The 22,472-nt window shown below is 43.3% G+C and overlaps 1 protein-coding gene across 1 annotated transcript; it reads right to left on the bottom strand.

Annotated features, from left to right (window-relative positions):
* Positions 1-310: 310 nt before the first annotated feature.
* Positions 311-17,160, bottom strand: LOC144141774 (short-chain dehydrogenase/reductase family 9C member 7-like). Its single transcript, XM_077673270.1, has 5 exons — positions 16,874-17,160; positions 11,102-11,308; positions 9,850-10,032; positions 8,446-8,578; positions 311-1,724 (listed from the first exon to the last, which is right to left on the bottom strand). The coding sequence occupies exons 1-5, from the start codon at positions 17,076-17,078 to the stop codon at positions 1,394-1,396; spliced, it is 1,059 nt and encodes a 352-aa protein (XP_077529396.1). The 5' UTR covers positions 17,079-17,160; the 3' UTR covers positions 311-1,393.
* Positions 17,161-22,472: the final 5,312 nt, after the last annotated feature.

The raw sequence follows: 22,472 nt of genomic DNA, 5'->3' as shown, positions 1-22,472 counted from the left end.
CCCAAATGTAAATTAGTAAACAACCACAGAACAACATAGAGATTTTTTGCAGGTACCCGTCAAAAGTAACACCGTTTTCCTGAGGAGTCCTTTATAATTCATTTCGGCAGCACGCTGAAATAGTTTTTCGTCTTGTTTGGCTTATATTATACTTAAACACTTTCTTTAGCATTACAAGTTCGTAGACAATTTCTTTTTCTGAGGAGTTTGTAAGAACATAAAACAAAGTAGCACCGATTATTGTACTCCCACATTACCACATGCTTGTTTCGCATGATGTGAATTTATTCATTTATTTCACATACTTCCATGGCCCATGGGGCATTATTGAAGGGAGTGTAACTATTTATTTACACAGATAAAGGAAAATACAAAATAGCACGGAAACGATAGCGCTGAAAAATGTGGCGCAATTGTAAAAATCACTTGTATGACAAGAGTTCTCCTGTTGTATCACAATGTTGACGGCCCATGGATTTAAGCAAAATAATAACGCGAAAATGGTAGCACACCGGTGCGACCAAAAACACATTCCTTACAAAAACCAAACAAAATACGCAATATATAAACAAAAGCCTAAGGCAAACAAGTTATGTAACCGTAGCGCGATGTTTAGCAGTCGGCCAGAAGCTACTTGAAATGTTTGACATTTGCAGCTGGTTTTAAGGAAGACGGTACTTTTTACTCCATTCCAATTATGTTTTAGAGGTGAATAAACCGAACTAGAACGCAGTAAGGCATTGAGGTACGACAACGTTTCGCAAATAAGCGATGCGGGAGGAAATGTAACCTGAAAGTATAATGCGCGATCTGCAGTCTTTAGGAGTGGGAACAAGACACTGCGAGACAGTAGCGGGATAACACATCGCTGTACTGACACGAAGCGGCCAGAGGATGCCACTCGTATTTCGTATCGTCATATCACTGAAATCGCAGCATTCTTTGAAAAGATGAGAAGCCAGACTTGGTGGCAATCACAATGGACATTCATGAGAGCTGCACTAACGTTTAAGATAGGACGAGTTGGTAAATGTTCATCTTGGGACCGCAAAGCAGAAAGGTTTAAGGGAGCAGTTAGATATCTGGTTGTGGCATACGACACCGTGTACCTGTGCTTAGGTTTTTTTAAGGTAACTTTTTTGTACACCAGTTTGTAATATATTTTATCTTCCTTCGATGAAAGTTTGGTTTAAATAGGCTCTTGTACTGCGTTTCTTGCCCGTTAGTCCTATTCGCTTTGCGCCGCGGGAACGAACACATTGGTAACTACGCGAAACGAAATAAACTTTCCCGCGGAGCCGTACGTATCGCATTGTTCGGGACCAGAACTGCCCTTGCAGAATATTCAACAACACACCAACCACCTCTTCATTTCTAACAGCAATTCAATAAGTTATTTCTTAAACTGAACCAGAAAACGAAACACGGTGAACACAATATCTAAAATTTCGTCTGGCACAAGCTTGGCGAAGAGCAAGTAGAACTTGTCTGTCAGTGCCATGGACCGGTAACACGTCCTCGGCCACTGGTCGCGCACTGCTAGGCTCATCTGGTCGACAACTTCCATTGGGTTGTCGCGAGTGATGAAGTAGAAAAAATTTCCTGTGAACTTGGCCCAGTGCTCCGCTCTTTCTTCCGGGATGAGATCTTGCCCCTCGTCTGGTAACAACTTCAAGTCCGCGGCGATGTGTTTTGGGCTTCCGATGTTCTCAAGGATGCTGGTTCTGAAAAATAAGGGTGCCAAAAATCCTGTAAAGTACATACTTCCAGTTGTATGCCCCCAAAACAAACCAGCAAAATCTCAGATAAATCATTAAACAGCCGTCTGCCCTTTATTACCGACTTGAATTTTTTACAAAAACCTCGCCAGTACTCACTTCCTGAATGAACCGTTGACCAGGGTTCAATGCATTTTCTGACGTTTCTCTAGTTGTTCAATAAAGCGAGAAAGCTACGTTTCAATAACCAAACTAAAAATGCTAACAGTGATATAACACTGATAGAGAATTTATTTGGAATTTTTGAATGAGCCCTGATTGCCTAACCTCACGCAGTTCTTTCTCTGTGGATGATAAATATTGTAACTTCTAGATTTTTTGGGGCTCCAAATATGAAAAAAGATCTAATGACGGTGTATATGCAATCTGCAGTGCCGGGATAGCGGAGATCTGATGAGGTTGTCTTTAATGAGTGCGATATACCCTGGGCTCATTCACACTCGAGTTACTGCTATTCATGGTGGTTAGCTGTAAAACTGGACAGGGATGAGAAGTATAAAAATAAGGATAAACCCTGTAAACTCTTCGTCGAGACCCACGGGATATGTTTGACAAACTAATAAAAATCTTCCACTGCGATTTTTTTCTTGTCACGTTCGAAACAAAGAAAGTACGCATTCGTGTATATGACTTGCCACATTTTATTTTTGTGTACTGCACACCACGCAATTTCCACTGGTCCACAAAACGAAGACAGGATTACTCGCCTAGGAAATCCGTGGAATCATAGAAGCCACACAAGAACTGCCTTCACCAAAAAAACTCTTGTTTTCTGCATAAAAGTTTGTATTTAAAAATAAACGTTTTGGCATCACTAACACTGGTAATCTCTCTGTTAAAAATGAATGCAAGGTAATTTTAATGATCATGGTAGTCCCAAAGGCCTGACGGTGCACAGAAATGTGAAATTTTATAGACTTATGAGAGCACTTGAGGTGGAGGATACTTGCGTTTTGGATGTTTGTTATGGTCATACAAAATAAAATCGGGATCAGAAATGGAAGCGAAAAATCATACCCGAAAAACACGTTCCTAAAATATTCTCCGCTTTAAAAAATGGTGGCTACAATACGGGTGTTTTACATTGACTGTTTTGAAACTGTTGCAGTTGCAATCACTATTTGACTACAGTTACCCTGAGTAGTTTTTACTAGAACTTTCAAACCCTCAGCGGGGAATTTGTCGTAAGCCCTGCAACTGTTTTTGATAAGTTATTAAAAATGTTATTTATTTCAGAACACACTGTGTGCTCTGCAGCAAACAAAAGAATAGAATATAGGTCATATCTAGGCACCAGGTATCAACCGTTCTATTCGAACAATCGTTTACGGTTAGACCTGAATGTAACGAACGTCCATTTAACAAATTCCTTGATTTAACGAAGTTTTTCAATTATTTATTACCAACCTCATTGAAGCCGACGTGTTTGCGACCTCTACGTGACGAAACGCCGCGGTGGTTAGCCTTTATGTAACGAAGTCGGCGAGCTGATCGATCATTATTTTGCTCTTCGAATAAAAATCGACAGGAGCAATGACCTAATTTGTAGAATACAACGAAGTTGACAACAGTTCGCAATTTTTTGTTATATCCACGTTTTCGTAACATGCAGGTTTTGATATAAGGCTCGCGTGAACAAAACAGAAACTCAACCAGAATTCCAGACAGAGTGAAGTAAACTCTCTCTTAAAGGATTCATTTAACAGTGACAAACTGCGTCCTTTGCGCCTGCTGCTTTTGCACGAGCTTAGGCATCACATGGCGCGCCAAAGAAGCAACGTCACTTAACCCCGTATTCAAAACACTTTTTGGTTCCGAAATTATTTAAGAACCAAACTCATTCTGAAAGGGTGCCTTTTCAAAAACATGGTGCTCTTTTGCCCACCCAAAATTGTTGAGAGGGTGCTAGCTCGCATGCTGTACGGGAGGGGCGATGGCATTTAAAAATGGGAACTTGTTCTAAAAAGAGAAAAATCTTCGTTTTAAGACAGCACAACCCTTTACCGGCGAACCGACACCCCAGACAACGGTGAAGATGCACGACTACTCGCCGACAGGCGGGCCTAGCAGGTCAAAATGTAACTCTCGACCCGACATCACACTCATGCGTGCAAACGCACGGTAGTTCGCGGTGTGGGCGAAAAACAAAGGGAAATGTAGTTACTCTTGCAACCTTGTATGGCGCTACACAAGAACAACCCAAGGCCTCTGTGATCAGCCGCCGGCGGCCCGCCGCGTCGCGCAGCACCGCTGACCAAGAAGCGCTGACGGCAGCTGATTACGGAGGCCACGCAAAATTTAAACTTGGTGCATGGCCTTCGAAATCACCCCGTGCGCGCGGGATGATCCCGGATGCCATGGTTCCTGCTAGTGTGGCGCTACGTTAGCCATGAGATGCCGCTAGCCTCTCCTTTTATCATGATCTTGAATAACGTAGGCGAAATGGCGCATGCCGCCATCCCCACTTAAACGGGAGGCTTATAATAATAATAATAATCATTATCAATAACACCATCATGATGTTGTATAATTCCGCTTTTGCTAATTCTAGATGTTTTCACTGCTACTGGATTCTTAAAGTAGTGCTAGTATTCGGTAAATTAGGGCATTTCTCCGGCCGATTGTTCAGTGAAAGTGCCAAAAACAATGGATGGTCAGCTTAGAGACTTCATTATATCAATGTTAACCGCCGGAACACCTTTGTTACATAGGGTTCCCCAACACGTGGGCTTCTATGTCGGGGGCAATGGGGAATTGAAAAACTTCGTTAAATCCAGAAATTCATTACATATGGTTTGTTATATCCAGGTTTATTGTAATAGAACTACCCTAAGGAGGCAGCGGCAATGAAAACGTCTGGAATAGCCTAAACATAAAATTCGTCATATCGGTGATGATGATCAACAAAGGGGACAGCACCATCCCGTGGCTAACGTAGCAGTAACTTTTGTTTTTCCTTCTGTAGCGTGACACCACACCACCTAGCAACAGTAACTACCCTTCACGTTTTTTTTTTCAAGCACCGTTAACTGCTCTGCCATTTCGCCTGTAGGTTCGGTTTAAGTTCCACACTTGCTTTGAGGAGCTAGGCGATCCTGTGGGCGTGTAGTCACACGTCTCCACTTCTATATGTGATATCGATTCGTCGGTGATCACTGCTGCTGCCAGAAAATAAGAAGTTGTGTCTTTTCAAGAAAAGCGCATGATTTTACATGCCGCCTCCACTGATGAGAAAAGATAATATTGCCGCCTGGTATAGTATACCAGCTAGCAGCCTTTCAACAATCTTCAGCGCCGTAAAGAGCATCAAGTTCGCAAAAAGGCACCCTTTCTGTAGAAGTTTGGCTCCTGTAACGCGTTAAGGCACCGAAAAGTGTTACGTAGTGATACATATGTTACGTGATACATATGTGATACGTATGTTATACATATGTGATACATACAAAAGTGATACATATGTTACGTTTGTTAATACGGGAGTACGTAACTTTGCTTCTGTGGAGCGCCGTTTAGTGCCTAAGCTCGTGCGAAAGCAGGAGGCGCGACTCACTAGTTTTTCACTGTCAAATAAATACATAAAGAGTGTGTTCACCTTCTCTGATGTCTAGCAATTTACTTCGTTTCTGCTTCATTTTCTGCGAGTCTTAACTCGAAACCTCAATGCAACGAATACCTACGTGTAACGAAAAATTGCAAACTTTTGTCAAGTTCGTTACATCAAGGTTTAACTGTAAAGTAAACGTTGAAATAAACACTGTCGGAACTGAAGTGCCCTATGACGGGGGATAATTACTCGGCCTTTACATGGTTAAAAAACCTTTGGTGCAAAGAAATACGCCGTTGGTACAGGCCGAATAACACGTTAGGCGAAGATAAGAAGGGAAACATACCTTCGAATAAACGACATTTCTATTTCCAAATTACTTTTCCTTTTTTTTTGGTTTAGTATATAAATTATCTGATTATTAACAAATACTTTCCTATGATCGGTCTTAATCAGGTTTCTGTTCGAAGATTTGCGCGACAAATTTGGCCTTGAAGTGAAGAAGCGTGCGAACCCGTATTGCTCCAGTTCTGTCCATTCTGTGCAATTAAGTCTACAGCATATTCGAAGGTAAGGTTTGATGCGGTTATCCTTAATGAAATTCTGATCCAGATAGCAAGCCTAAATAAATAGCTGCTCTTTATTATTTCGAGCCTCTTTTTTTCTACTAAAAACAGCGCTCTGAAAACAGAAACTGCAAAAGAAATAACGGTATCCATGTTAGTTCTTTTTTCATAGTTTGCGTCTGAACATCAGCGCTTCCTCCGCTCAAAATAGATGTTTGCATGTTTGCCCTCTTTCTCTCTATTTCTCAAGATAATGAAATGATGCACGTATGGTAGTTAAAGTATATCAACAAAAATGTCATTTACCATAAACCTAAGCAACTTAAAACAAACCGCATATACACTTCCGGGAAACCACCTTAGTTAAAGTTAATGTTTTTTGACTGGTGAAGTGCATCAACCACAGTTATTGGGGTTTTATTATGTTTTAATAGTATAAAAAGGGTTGTTCGCCAACTCGAATAATAAGCCGAGAGAAACCACGAGGTAGTTTTCAGAACAATAGAAACTCACCCGGTAAGAAAGAGGCAGTATTCGATGTCATCAATACAGCACAACACTTCATTCCCGATTATAGTAAGCACCCAACAGCCCATATCAATGCCAGAATATATCACCTTCTCTCCAGTTAAACATTCAAGAAAAATAATTTCTTTGAATGAAGAAATTTTTGACTGCGGTGACATTTTTAAATAACATTTTCTCGAGTATAAACCGAAAAGATAGATGCCGGAGGGGTTTACAGGTGTTGAAGGAGGGGAACAGCGAAAATTTGACAGACACGAGAAGAAGGAGACGACACGCACAGCGCTAACTTAAAACAGTTTATTCTTTACCGCTCGGGCACATATATACCACCAAGGTTAAAAAATGCAAGGAAAAGCAAGACTAACACGATAGTGTCTCTTATCACCCACAAAAACACGTGCTGCACTAACCTGGGTTCAAAAAATCTAATTCTTTTTGGGAGAGGGTCAGAGAGGGCATGCTTACGCATTTATCTTTTAGGCGGGCAATTTCGGCAGCTTCAATTATTTCTCTGGTGGTGTTATGCTTACTTTTTGCTATGACCTTTGTTTCAGAAAAAATAGGGCTGCATCCGCTACAGTCCCTACAGTGGAGGCCCAGGTGGCCACTGATTGCCTTGGTTACTTCGTAGTGGTGCTCTTTCAGTCTTTCATTTAAACACCTTCCTGTTTGCCCTATATATTGTTTACCACAGGACAGCGGAACCGAATAGACTACACCTTCTATGCAGTCTACAAACCCATTTTCATGCTTTATTGAGCAAGACTGCATTGTTCTTGCTGTTTTGTTGACTCTTGAGCACATGGCTGACAATTTATTGGGGGCGGAAAATACTACTTCCAAGTTAGCGCGTTTGCCTATTTTTTTTCAAGTTATGTGCAATTCGATGCAAGTAAGGAATCACAGTTATCTTTTTGCTTCTGTTTTGATCTGACACTTGTAGGCTGTCCTGCGTGTTTCTTTTTAATTTTTGTAGAAACGCTTCCGCTATGGATGATAGCAACTGTTTAGTCAACAAAACAGCAAGAACAATGCAGTCTTGCTCAACAAAGCATGAAAATCGGTTTGTAGAGTGCATAGAAGGTGTAGTCTATTCGGTTCCGCTGTCCTGTGGTAAACAATATATAGGGCAAACAGGAAGGTGTTTAAATGAAAGACTGAAAGAGCACCACTACGAAGTAACCAAGGCAATCAGTGGCCACCTGGGCCTCCACTGTAGGGACTGTAGTGTTAGCGGATGCAGCCCTATTTTTTCTGAAACAAAGGTCATTGCAAAAAATAAGCATAAAACCACCAGAGAAATAATTGAAGCTGCCGAAATCGCCCGCCTAAAAGATAAATGCGTAAGCATGCCCTCTCCTGACCCTCTCCCAAAAAGAATTAGAGTTTTTGAACCCAGGTTAGTGCAGCACGTGTTTTTGTGGCGCAGACCGAGTGGTGATGTGTGACGAGCAATGGTGGTAAGAGACACTATCGTGTTAGTCTTGCTTTTCCTTGCATTTTTTTTAACCTTGGTGATATATATGTGCCCGAGCGGTAAAGAATAAACTGTTGTAAGTCAGCGCTGTGCGTGTCGTCTCCTTCTTCTCGTTTCTGTAAAATTTGCACTGTTCCCCTCCTTCAAGTCATGAACCAACATGCCCAAGCCTCAGTCCTTTACAGGTGTGTCATCAGTACAAAATATTTCCCACTGAGAACTATTTTTTTTTTTCAATTACCCGCTGTATTTAAACCTAATAATTTAAACCTTATCATACAAACCTTGTCATTTATACCTAGTTATTCTTTTAAAACTCTGCAATGTGCCTTCAAGGTAGTTTACTCTGAGCAACCAGTGGGGAATATGGTGGAGGTACCACATATTTAATGTCGCAGAAGAGAGGCACAATACTCTGGCAACAAAAGAGCTAACATTACTTGCTTCTTCTATATAAATTATCTGTGCCCGTTAGTAATCTGGGCATAACGTGGCATCTAATACCTTTAATCTTTAGGGATATGCCCTATTTTGCTTCTGGCAAAAACTTACTTGTAGCCGGTTGGCTCCACAGCGACAATATCCACGCCTTGATCTTCGCATTCTCTTCGCAGGCCATCGACGAGTGAGAGTACGGCGTGCTTGCTCATGCAGTAAACTGTAGTCCCCGGTATAGTCACTCGGCCTTTGAACGAAATGTTAGCAGAGAGACGATAAGTTAGCAAAATGCACTCGTTTCGATTGATGTCGAGCGTTTCGTGCAATTAAATGCGCCAATTGCGTTGAGGAACTATCCGCTGAATAGAAGCTGTACATATTAGACCGTTACGAGGTGTGAGGATAACATGTTACCGCATGCACATTACAATGTGTAAAATATACAAACTGTTATCGCTTGGAATGGTCAAAAGGGTAAACATCAATATTTTTTTTAATGGTGGTCATTGTGTTGGTTGCGTACGTGGCTGAAATTTGTGCAGTTCCGTGTTTGAGGCAATGTTTTTTCTCACCAGTGTAAGGGTTCTAGAAGTAAACATACTCTTAAAGTCTGCTTTGAAGAAACCAGTACGCCACTTTGCTCCGTAGTCTAACATCGCACGGTTATAATTATATGCGCAAAAATATAGGCAGATAAACGAGCTAGAAAACCCGCAGCCGGCACCTAAAAAAATTCGGTTAACTTTACGAAGCCATGCAGTGGAGGGACTTCCACATTGGAAACTATGCGTGGTGTTACTCCGTCGGAAGAACAAGACGCATAGCTGTTAGAGGGAGCCCAGTCACCGGCAGCCAATCACTGGCTGCAAAATGGTAAGTGTCAGCCTAAAGTCAGACCGGCAATGACACCACGCTCTGTTTCGAAAACCGCTTTTGCTAAAACATAATTTAGAATTCAGGCAAGCCACAGTTTGCATGTTATTATTTTTAACGACAGAGGATGTGTATTTTTCAGCATTTCATTGTGCTTCCCTGGCGTACACTCTCCAGTACTATTTTCCCCCTCTTCGGGCTAAAAGTCATGCAAGACGATAGTGCCACTCTTGTAGAAATGACGCCCCTCACGTGGCTGATTTCAATACGAAAAGTAACATTTTGCAGAAATATTGGAGGCTTTGTTGTAGTATTGTAAGATTTTTTTCTGCAATGGGCAACTTTTAATTGGAGCTGAAAAGGTCAAGCATCTCAAATAATGGGAAAAGCGATAATGCCTAACCAATTTTTTTTTAATGTTTTTGGTGCGCTTTTCCAGCAAGCAGCAGTCTATCAATATTGCTTTTAGGAATTCTGATGCAGGTGTCAATAACTATCCGATGCTCGTCAAACTAGAGCTATTTTTTTAATTTTGAAAAGTTCAGTTATGCTACTCAGAAGAAACATAACATTCACAGGTTCACTGCAAGTAAAACTTCGAAAGGTTGGAACAGGAAATCTGTGGGACAAACTGGGTTTGCGTACAGAGGCCACTGGTGACGATGACTAGACGTCCTCTGGACGTCTTGAGTAGCGGCAGGAAAGCCTTGGCCACTCGCATGTGTCCGAACACGTTCACCTCGAAGATGTTTTTGATTCGCTCCATCGAGTTCCACTCGACCAGACCGAGACCCGTGACCCCGGCGTTGGCGACCACGGCCCAAAGTTCTGCATCGTGTTTTCAAGGAAAATCAAACATACCAAGTAGTCTAGATATCTACTGACGCCGCGAACCACACCCAACATGGTGTAACATTTTCAAATAAAAAAAAACGTTATATCGCGTTGGTGTAACGCTTGGTTTGTATATAATGTTGTCAAAACATCAATACTCTTCTTTTTATGCTGGTGTTGGCCCTAATTCAGCGGCCATATAACTCATCATTCTTAACTCAGGGAGCTCTGTTCCTTGCAGGAAACAATATTTGCTTGGTTTCCGAACGCAGATTTGTATAATTGTTATGGAGGGAGGGGGGCGTTTTGCTCAGATTACAGTGATAGCGCAATCAAGTGTGATACTTTCAGGCTGAATTCGTTTGAAAATAAATACAAGTTTTGTTTAATCTTGTCACATTGACAAAACGGCAGAGAGGAACGGCAAAAAGCTAATTCTATGTCCGCCTGACTTGTTACCGACTTCAAGTAGGTGGCCGTACCACCCCATTTCTGGTTTTGTGGTGTTATTGGAGCATAACGATGCTTTGTATTCACCTACATAACCATCAAAACTCCGACCCTGTATTCTTGCATTTCATGTCGTCCAAGGTTTGTTTCTTCTGGAAATATTTTAAAACGAACTAGAAAAGAGGGCCGGCTAGTATTTGAACAAGTTTCGTTCAATAATAAAGCGCGTATGTTACCTGAATCGCGCGCCTCCAACATTCAAAATGCCTGAATGTTCTGTGAATGAATTTTCCAAGGTGAGAACACGAGAATGCTACCCAGTTTAATTTGCAAGGTGCATTGTTACACATTGGAAAGCCTGCAGATAGTATTTAAGCGTGGCTCTTCCGGCGAGTAGCCAGGATTTTATTTCAAACTATGCGGCTCCAAAAATCGAAATGTCCAAATAAACTTGTGCACATTATGGGAGGGGTAGTGGACATTTTCATATAATATACCAATAGGCGCAAAAAGGTGCACGGGAAGAAGGTGGACATCACACAGCTTCGAAAGAATCACAAGTGTCCACGAAATCGAAATGCTTATACGCTCAGCTTATGCGATGTCACTTTACCGTTTGAGCCGAGCCCATCCTTGACCTGGGTAAGGGCTCGTTGTACTTGGTCGTCCTTGGTGATGTCCAGTGGCACAACTCGTACATTGTGTCGTTTTGTCAGCTCCTTGGCACCGTCGCTGGACGCGTTAAGGCACGCGGCGAACACAGCAAAACCGTCGTCGGCGAATCGCTTGGCCGCGAGGTAACCGAAGCCAGTGTCACAGCCTGTGAATGGGACAATTATGGGGAGCGTTATGGCTGGTGCAGGGTGGCATACAGAGACGATGCAATTTTCAGTCACGGAAGCTCTGGGCAAGATCCAGCCGAACAGTCGCTGTGCTTTGTATATAATTATACGAGTACAGTTGGGGCGCTTTGGACTCAAAGGATTATCAAGGCGCAGGCATGTGGTACTATAGAAGTATCAGCAAAAGAGCCTTTAGGTGGTTTTGGTAAAACTAAAATTTTTGATGAGCGCTCTCGTGTCAGTATGTCAACATTAAAAACAACTTCACTCAAAATAGAAAATTAAGCCAGTTGTTTTGAGGGGTTTCGACAAATATAAACGTCTGTACGAGGACCCCCACTGAAAAACTCCGACTTTATGCGACCATGCTTATCGTCGGCTTATCACATATTCGCTAAAAATTTGTGCGCTGCTACCACCGCCCGTTATGAAGCTGCAAATGCTTCAGCTGCGAAGAACGTACATATCATTTTTCTTATACAAGTCAACTAGGAATCACTCCTACGTACAGACTTTGTCGACATTTTCTAGGCGAAGCCGAAAGTGCGCCAGCGGCAAAAACATTTAATGTACAAGCTTACATCTGCAGCCAGGCCGAAACGCTTTATGCCCTAGAGCTAGAGAAAACACTGTTCTTTCTTACTGTCATGAAGTATTTTCGTAACATTTAAAGGCAACGTGTATTTTTTGGATTATTTGTGGTCACGGAGGCTTAGGATAGGCCTAGAAAGTTTCGACAAAGGGCGTACCTGTTGCTTCTAAATATTTAAAATCCCACAAGACGGAGCAAAATGAACGTCAAACAAAAAATTATGTTCCGCATAACTCAACAAGAACTACAGCACTGTCCAAGGCAATAAAAAAACCTCAAGAAAACCAAAGGTGACTAAGCGCGAAAAATGGAGAGCTGGAAGTCTTGAAGAGGGCTCTTTGTGAAATTTAAAAGCCCCTAGGTAGCATGTATGGTTTCTTGCGGCTAGCGGTTGCGCAGCCGAGAAATCCCGTGATCACCTCCAAGAAATGGACGAAATAGTGAAGTTCTAAACCCAGTCGGTAAACTAAAGTTAGGCTGCTTTTGTGCGAAAGGCGGTTTAAAATGCACACTCTTTAAATGAGGCTGTTTTATAAAAAAAAGGCCCTGCTGCACATTCAATGCTCTGGTTTTCAGCCATCTTTAGCAGGTTACTTACCAGTTATTACGTTACTTGCGCCTATTACCGGCTCCATGTGGTTGCAGAAATAAACGCTCCGAAAGTCACATTGAAGAAAATGTTAACTTAAGCAAAGGAAAGACAAGCAGTGATGGACTGCGACATCAAATCAAACTGCATCCCCGTGTAGTATGATAACTCCAGTCTCCAATTGTTTCTAGGCAGGAAAAAAAAAGTAGAACCAGTTATATGCGGTGTTTGAGGGCCCATTCCAATGCGTTTTTTAGTAAGTATACTGAATTATTCTGCATCAATTTTAAGAGGACACATAGATCCCAACTGCGATTTGACACACGCTATATACGCATCACGTTATGCGCAATTTGTGACGAACACCCTAAGTCTGCAGCGACCTTCTAACTACTATGAATAAACAATGCGTGATCATCATACATTTTGCGTTAAGGCTTATACCAAACCTAAACGTAAAACCTTCCGCAACCTACTTCTAGTTTCATCAAATACGCAGGCAGGAGGCGTTTACGTCCCACCCAACCCGGGTGACCCCGCGTCTGCTGACCTCTCCCGTGGGCCTCTCAATAAATGGCTCTTTTCTAGTGGCTCTGCAGTCATCTTCCACGTCGCATAGGGACTCACGATATGCCACACGGGGTGAATTTATCCAGATGGCTGTATAAAAAAAGATACATCAAGAGTTTCGAAAGCGTGATGTTTACTATTGCAAAATACGTTTTTTGTCTGCAAGCCGACTTTTTCAGCCGTAGCTGCAGCTTTTTTGTTTTCTAGTAGAGCGCAAATCAACTCAGCCTTGCGCTGGGGTCAACGGCGTATCATACTGGCTGTCCCTCCAACGTGTACGAGGGCCACCGTTCTCGCGCGCCATACGGAAAGGTCGGCGATCGCCGCCGGGAACACGTGCAGGAAAAATACAGCCGCTATGGAGGAACTCCCGCCGTCGCTACCACTGCCTCAAGGTAGGCTAGTGTCGCTTCGTGCTCTTGGGGTGCCGATTGAGCTATTACATTTCTTTATACGGCGCTGCGGGGTAAGGCTGTTCGTATTTTTAACCACTTCACACCTGCCGAACGAGTCCGCGCGTTGGCCTTTGGTGCATAATGAACTACCAGGCTGGTCAGCAAGGCTAATGTCAACTACTTATCATCCGCCTGGGTTTGCCGGATTATTGTTTCAGCCACAACGCGGGAAGAAGGATATTTTTGCTCCTAAGGTAAATTGCCATGATCAAAGAAACGGACCTTCCTAAACAGTCATAAGACAACAGTACTTTATGATCGTTTCCCGCACAGCACAATGTAAATTACGAAGCAGCCAACCACGCGGAGAGCTGTGACAGTGTTACGGTTTCCGTTTCTGTGTAAAACTGAAGAATTCAGGTACGCACTCGTCACACAAAATGTTGCGATTCTTCCAATCTGTTCGATACAAGCTAATTTGGCGCGTTTCTGAAATGGGAAAAAGGGTTGATGTCGCTTTTATTTCCATTGATTATTTTGTCGGCAGGATTCAATAAAATTTGCTTCTTGCCAAGAATCCTTCGCAAAAGCTACGAGATAGATTTAAAGTATTCGATCTGAACACGGAGATGCATTAGATGTGGTTTTGGAAGCGGAACCAGGTGGTCTTCAGGTAGAAAAAGTGGGATCACATGAAACACGTGAAAAGAACAAGGACTACACGAATAGCGCACACACGAAGTCATTCCAAAATAAAAAAAAATCTTCCACACGCTGTGGTGACATATGAAGTGAACTTTCGCGTGTTCTGTTCTTTTGCCTTTCTACAGAGACATAGTATAACGGAGAATCAAAGGTAACAGGACATATGCAATCGTTGCAAGTGTGGTTCTTAAATTGCTAACGAAAAGTAATCTCCCGTATTCGTAGCAGGACGATAGGCCAATTTGGCTTCCTCGTTAAACCTCCTACACCAAAACATCAGCAGTGGCGCAGTTCGCCTATGCCAGGTTATACGTAGCGTGAGCTAAGGTTCAGCTGGTTATTCTTGGGTTTCCTGGTTGTTTAGGGTTAGCTGATTGTCATGCGTACTGCTGCTAAAATGATTTCCAATCCAATCCAATCCAGTCCAATCTAGTCCAGTCACTGCTCCTCGCGCATGCGGAGCACGGCTCTCCAGGAGCCACGTTAAATGGCTATCAAGCGGCTCCTGCGCAGCGTCAGACTTAGCTACTGCGCAACAAAGGCGCACAGCTAGGCACGCGCCGGCGCCAGTGCGTCTGCCGCGGCTATGACTTCACTCCTGTGGAATGCGCAGACCGGCGAATGTGCAGACCCAATTCGCTACACACCCGTACTCCATTTGGATTGGATTTCCAATTCAGTCTAATACAATACAATGTAATCCAATCGAAATCCAATCCAAATCCAATCCAATTTCATCCAATGCTCCTCAGGCTTGCGCAGCACGGCCCTTCAAGGTCCACGCGAAACTGCTCAACCTCGGCCTGTGTAGCTTACGCTACAAAACCTCTAAAATATCGCGAGAGTAAAGAGGGCCCAAAACTCCTCCTTCTCACCCCTAAATGAGCATAGTAGAAACTGTGGTTTCATGGTCAATCAAGCTTTCAAGAGTCGCCATTGAAAATTTTGCCGCACCACAGATGCGTTTTGATATTTTAATGATTTGAACTGAAACCAAACCGGCGGTTGGTGATTTTATTGGCTTTCCATTAGTTTTACAGCATCATACTTCGAAGCTGTAGAGCGTTGCCATGACCTTATATTTTGGCTATAAACTGTCATGTCTTTCGAAATGTTCGGTATTTGAATTACCAATTCAGCCAAAGGCTTCAAATAAGCTTATGTTATAGAATCGCCTTTTGATTCGTTCGAAACGAGCCTTATTTTTATTCTTATGCCTTTGGCAAAACTCTAAGTGCTGACGGTCTCGGTATGTTTGCGTCTGCTGTGCACTGATCGGGGTACCGATACCTTCGCACAAGCAGAAAGCTTTATAATATTGGGCACCATTTATGTGCATATTCAGTACTCTTTGAAATACGTCTTTGTACGTCTTTGAAATAGCTATGCGACAGACCCCAGACCGTAGTGCAACTAGCCCCAGATATCCCAGTGTTGTCCTACTGGGAGGCGTCGGTCTGCTCCTAAGGCACTCCATTGTTATTGCTTGTTTCTTCTGGGTCGTCTTTTACGTATGCTCTCGATACTTACCTCCCAGTTGGTGCATTTGTATTGCTTTGCAACACATGACCTTTATGAGGCTTATCGTTTTATTCTTTACCTGCATCTGCGTGGACTCCTGGAGATTAGTTACCAGTAGAGCTATTTATGGCCAGCAGTACCCTCGGTATTAAGTCTGTCACGTCATTTTCTACAAGAGTTCGCAGCATGTCTCATTTCCGCATGAAAAACCATTTATACAGTAACTACTCACAGCTATCGCCAACCAATTAAAACATTCTAATTTGCTCGCCGCTTTTGTACTAATGAAAATATTGACTTCCTTATTAAACACCCATACGACATATTTTTGGTTTGAAATAGCTCTTCATGGATCGTTACTGCAGCATATCATTACCCTCGTCGGAGTTTCTTTCTTCTAAAATCATTTCTGCATCATCTAAATAGTAACGACACCACTACACCGAACTTTTTCACGGAGCTCAAGGCATATCAGTAATTCTCATTGACTTATAACCTCTCGATGAACCCTTCTAGTTTACACGGAACCCAGACGTCAGATTTCACTGCAAATTTATTCAATATCACAACCAATTAGACCTAAAACGCTGTAATAGTAAGCCGCGTAAAAGTACAATCCTCATGACTAAATACTTCCTTTGCATAAGTACGATCAGTCGTGTGAGTGCGGTCAGCTTCCCAGGATTATTTTAAGAGGTTGTGGATTGGAAGCGCCCCTACTACCCGGCAGACATGCACACTAAACACGCTCAGAACATTTGTTCGAAAGTTCTGTACATTTAAAACTTATTCAGTGAGGGAGATTCAGCTAAAATCTCACATATGTTAGACAAGTTATACACTGACGCGATTCCAGGTACTCGGAATAACTGTAAACGCTTGGTGTAAACCAAAAACATAGATGGGAAAAGAAGCGGAACCACTCCATATTTAAAGCGTGCGTGGACGAACTGTATACACGCGGTACGGAAGAAGTAATACCCTTCCGCATGCAAAGAAGAGATGTAAATGCAAAATGTGCTAAAGCAACAAGGTGTAGCTTGCAACAAGAAAACAAAGATGCAGTAATTCTCCGGATTAATTAGCTGTTTCTGTGTAATCACGAGGAACTTTACTTCCCGGAAAAATGCGTCAAGCGAATCTAAAGCAGAAAAAGTTTAAACTTGCTTACCTGTCACCAAGACAGCCTTCTTATCAGTGTCCACAACTCTCCTGAGCGCGCGGCTCCAGATGAAGACTGCGAGCCAGTAGCTCACCACCACCGTCACTGTGCAGGTTCCCACAAACGTCGCCGCCTCTGCCAACACGGGCACGCGGGCCAAAAGTTCCCAGACGGGGTACAGCAGCGCCAGGCACACGATTAGGGCGTACTGCATGACTGATGCCCAAAGCCGCAATAATCCGTGTCGCCTTCCCTCTCGGAGAACGACGGCGCAAATGAGTGTCCGTCTGTACGCGAACGTGCGCGCATGTCTTGGCATCGGCTTCCAACAGGAAGCAGAGCATCAAGGCTACTTATTAGAAACGGGAGTAACCCCTTTCAAGGTGATGCCAATGCTACAGGAAGTCGGCGAGAATGATACCTTTCTCCGGCCGGAGATGGCATGCGCGCAGGATCAGAAGTGAACGACCTCGGTTCAACTCCCCGTCAAAAACGCTCCTGATCGAGAATGAGATTTGGTCTACGGAAAAAGCAACAACCTTCTCTGGTGATCTGTTGGTGCGATAAAAGTATCGCGATAGCTGTCTGTAATGCTAACGTCAATGAAGACGCAGCTTTAACTGAGGTGCGAGGTAAGAAAAAGTGAACGGGCGAACGACCTCCGGCACCTCCTTCGTAAACAGTACAAGGTCGCTCGTATTGCGCACTGTGTGATTTCATCATCGCATATGCATATTGAGCTATATTTCTAATTGCTCCCTCTATGCTAGCCTTGTTCTCTGTTTTAAATTTGTTTCCTTGGTGTAGATAGTAAAACTAAGCAACAGGATAGATAATAAAACAAGCTACAACTACCTCTTCTGGCAGGAAAGTGAGCGCGTCTGGAACTTGGTTATCTGGATCGGTTTCTTACTTATTGGAATAAGATTGTTAGTTTATTGTTATGTATTTACGGCCAAATACACCCCGGGTTAAAATAACTTTACACTCCTGTCCAAGGCTGGGCCCTTGAGGCAGCCGCGGGCATGGCTGTTTTCCGTTGCGTTATTTTAGCGTGTTTATGACCGCACCCACTTCGGTGGATTCGGGTGATTACGTTCGGACAGATTATCGCATAACCGCAGATTTGGCCGATCCTCCCGGTTAAGCGATACGTATCCGCTGCTGCACTCAAAACTTTCGATAATACTGTCACCTTCGATAACAAAGCAGGCTATTTTTCGCAGCTGCTGCCGGAAGGCGTTCGGCAAGGAAACTTGCTACTGGCGGCAAAGTAGCAACAACAAAGGTTGAAGTCAGGCAAAGGAATCTCCACGATCAGCTCTTATCGGGGAGTTCAAAGCAAAGCCCTTTGGCCTCGTTGGGGTGGTTAGGTGGAATGAAATACCGGCAGCTGGGAGGTACAACTACTGGAGTGCTACTGGGTAAGATGAAGGGACTTATCATTGAAAAAAAAAACTAATAGCACCCTCAGTTTAAGGACGCATGTATTGTGAATGATGAACATCACGGCATATACATTGTAAAGGAATGTTTTGAACTGCCACAAGCGCTTGATAATAACCTTGGCGCGTATGCCACCCAATTCCTTTTACTTTAAAAGGTTTTTTTGTGTTGCAGCAACGCACAACTAGGGCAGCTTGGCCAGAAGGATTTCCTGACGCTTTGAAAGCGTCTGGAAATTTTCTCCGTTTTTAAATTGGTGAATACCAATAAGGTTGTGTTTTAACGGGTATTAAAAAAGGCGAAAGGAGAAACGGCTTCTGACAAATAGCGGTTGTAAAAGTTCCCTCAGCTTTCTCGCAATTCTCAAACTCACTAAACTGACTAGTTTAAATCCGTATAAATGGGAATCACTAAGCTCGCATGCGGAATTGTAACTTTATGCCAAAGGGCGTACTATCGCAAAAAAAAATTGTTTCGCTGTCCGCGCTTGTGTTGCGGGGTGATGTAGCCCCGAGCTAGCACGTCGAGACGGCTAGGTTCCGCTGTCTGACCCTTGGAATGACGCTCCTCGCCGTTTTCTTCCTGCGGACGCTTGTCCGGGCTGCAGGGGCGGTGTCCGCCGCTCTAGCCCTGCTGTGGCCGACGCTTCTGCGTTCGGAATGCCGTCCCTGCGAAATCTAGGTAACGGAAGGCAGAGTCTCTGATTTCACTTTTTGTGGAGCCACGTTTGTGAATTCAAGTGACGCCGCATGGGCAATTGTTGTGGGTGTCGTTTAAAGCTTTGCTTTCCAACCAGCTTCACAGCGTGGATTGGAGCCAATTTTTTTCTTTCGTTTCAAGCATGAACATCTCTTTGGAAGATCCGGAGCAACCCAATTCCGTTCGAATGGAAGATCGAGAGCGCTGTCTCAACTAGGATCAGCCGAAGGAGCAAGGAAACTTGCTCCTACAAAAAATTGGCTGATTCTTCTGGAAGTTGTGGGACTCCTTCTTCCCGCGAGTGACGTCGTCTCCTCTTGCTTCCTCACTATTCCTTTATGAACCGCCAAGCGTCCGCTCCAGAAGGTACGCGCAGCGTGCACAGAGGGAAAATCGATGCTGTAGTTCTCGCGTCACACTACCGATCTTTCTACGTGAGAAAAGTGAGTCCGACTCAAGCAGATGAAGTAAGAGAAAATCACAAGAGAAAAAGTGGAAACGATTTCGTATGTCTATCGGCTTTAACTTGGAATTATATGTCCGTAATCCCTCCACCAGGCGCGAATGGTTTGTTTTCCGCTGAAAAAAAGATGGACGAGATTTTTTCTGCATCAAGCAAGCGAACTGATACGACGATGCAGCACGATAACTATAAAGGATAACGATAAGCACTATAAAGGCACCAGTAACGAACGGTGGTATTCACGCAACCGTATGCTCAGGCTTCTTCCGGTTGGCCTGGTATAGACCTTTGCACAGGATTGCGGCAGACCATGCAGAAGTGCTTGCGTGCCTCCAGCGTGAAATACGCAAAGCAGTTTGAGGTTGCACGCAAGCACTACTGCATCGTCTGCCGCTATTCTGTGCATAGGTCTATACCAGGCAAACTGGAAGAAGCCTGAGCATACGATTGCATAAGTACAGAAGTTCAATGCTGGGCATGGCTTTGAGAGTAAGGACTGCATGAATGGGGGCTGCAAACCCCTCTCCAAAAAAAATTGTCCGCGTATCTGCTTAATTCGCTGCAAATGTCGCCGAAAAATTATAGCCTTTTGCCTACGCTGCCACGTAAACGCCTCTCTTTTCTCCCTTATCCCACCTGTTACGCTTTTACCCTCACTCCCCACTCCTCGTATGATAATCGCGATGGACGTTTGCCCCGGTCACTTTAATTCTAGCGCATTTCACTCCTCGGGCGCCATATACTCGAACCTTTAGTTAGTATTTAACTCTTTGGAATGCCGCAAGGAGGGCCAGTGCGTTCGCGAGCACATTTAGTTTTTTCTTCAAGACATGTGTATTTATTTCCTATCCGAAAGATCTAGCACTATGCATGTTAATTTAAGAGAACGCTGTAAACACCGCCGATAGATTGATGTTGGGCCTTAAATATGTTTAATGTTTTCTTCTTGCTCAACAATGTTTACAAGTATGAATATTGTAACCATATTTTGTTCTGTGGAAATGTTTAACCTACATAAATGCCTCGTCAAAGGGTTGTTTTAATCTTTGGCCGGGTGGCTGTATCGAGGGGCAGATAAACAGAAGACAGACTGACAGATAGACACACTTACAGGCCAAACATTTTTAGCTTAAGTACCCCAAGAAAGTTTATTGTCATTAAAAACCACCGTGATGTTTAGGCACTGGGGAAACACGCACAGGGACATAGTGGTTGCTTGTGAAATCAGCCAGGAGGCTCAGTGCGCGTTATCTAACCATCCCCAATCTACACAGCGCTTAGTTAGCATTCCTGGGACTACCTGCGTTTATATTAAAGTGTGTACCTGGAAGTTTCTAGATTTATTTCAATCTATTTTGTGTTTCAGTCAGTCTGGGTTAGCAATGTTTGTTGCAATCATAATTTAGTTTCCGGAATAACGTTTTCCGTTAGTAGTAGCGTGACCTCCCAGGCATTTTCTATTCTGTGTCGCCGTTTTTTTCCGTTCATGTTTTATTGAACGGGATTTATTTGTCTGTATTAAAAGCGTCTTCCAGCCTTGGTAGGCAAGCGCGTGAGACTACCTTATAGTTTTTAGGGCAAAAGCCCTACTCAGCTACATCTGCAAAGGTCATTCATCGCGTCGCAATGACCTTCAGCCGCAGGCGCACAAGCAGCACCTTATTGTTTTGCCTGCTCTCAAGTTTGCCACTGCGGTTCCCGGTGAATAGGCGAGGGATAAACGGCTGCTTCGCTTGCGCCTTGTAGCTCACCAGTGGAAGGTCCGCCTGTGCGTTCAGTTCAGCGCAAGTGAACCATGACTTGGCGGGTTTCTATTCGGCCACATATAAAAACGCCACGGTGCCATATTACAGGAGCGAAGATTAGGGAAACACAACAGGCGCACACACGATAACACTGCTTTACCAGTATCTTCATCGATGGCAAGCCAACTGGCTTGTCTTTGCGTGCCCTTCAACGTAACCGAACGGATGACTGCAGTCATCAAGCAAGTACATTTAGACGGAAGGCTGCAAAAACTCAAGCAACGGCAAGCTTCCACGAAACACTGTGTTCACTATTTGTGTTTGCTTTCCACCCTGACGCAATTTTGCAGTGTTGCAGAGGTGGCTTCTTCTCTTTAATTGGTGGGTTCTATGCATTGTGCTCCTCAGATCCATCGCGGCAACTAAGAAGTGTAATTTGTATAAAAAACCATAGCGACAGCTTTGGGTCCAGAATTTATTTTGTAAATCAGAGCTTTCCATGAATGGTCTCGGTTCCTTACTCAAAGAATTAGGTTCTTTTCTCTCTGCAATTTCTTCTTTTGAACCGGCCCCTAGGGGTTTTTTAACTGGCCCCTGTGGGTCTCCTTTTGAACCGGTTCCTATCTTCACAACATTTAAAATCTAGCGGCCAAAAATCTTCAGTATTTTCGGTTACTACCAAGCGTGGTTTATCTACTTTTTTGCGCGTTGCCCCTCGTTCAGGGGGCCACCACAAAGTGTGAAGAAGTATTCCTTGTCGCTTGGTGACCTCCTTGTAGCCTTTAGAAGCATTTTCCGCTCGTTTATTGTTTAAGACAGTCGATAAAACGTTCAACTTGGGCAATGTTATTATATATCGTACGCGAGTGTTTTTTCTAAATATTCATATGTTTTGAATCGTGCTGCTATTTACTTTAATATTGGCAGTCTTTTTTAATGTTTTCTAAAAGTATGTGCTGCCGCAGAAAGTACATAACTAAGTGGACAAATTTTTGCGCCTACTCCAGAACTACATGGATGATATTTTAGCGTTGGGAACATTTGAAAGAAAATGATAAATTTATGTTTTCTGGTGGGCTCTCCTGGTAAACGATCTCAAGGCAAATCACAAAAAACATTTTCGCTATGTTAATCCAATTATGTGTGTACATTTTTGCCCCTGTCTCTGCCAGTTTCTCATCTAGTGTGTTATTAAACCCTACGCTGATTTATTGACTACAAAAGCTTTTATTTTTCATCATTTTATTTTGAATTT

This window comes from Haemaphysalis longicornis, unplaced genomic scaffold (genome assembly GCF_048455015.1).
Source record: "Haemaphysalis longicornis isolate Haplotype H1 unplaced genomic scaffold, Haemaphysalis longicornis Haplotype H1 scaffold_6, whole genome shotgun sequence".
Classification (NCBI taxonomy): domain Eukaryota; kingdom Metazoa; phylum Arthropoda; class Arachnida; order Ixodida; family Ixodidae; genus Haemaphysalis; species Haemaphysalis longicornis.
This window is presented reverse-complemented; position numbering and strand designations above follow the sequence as displayed.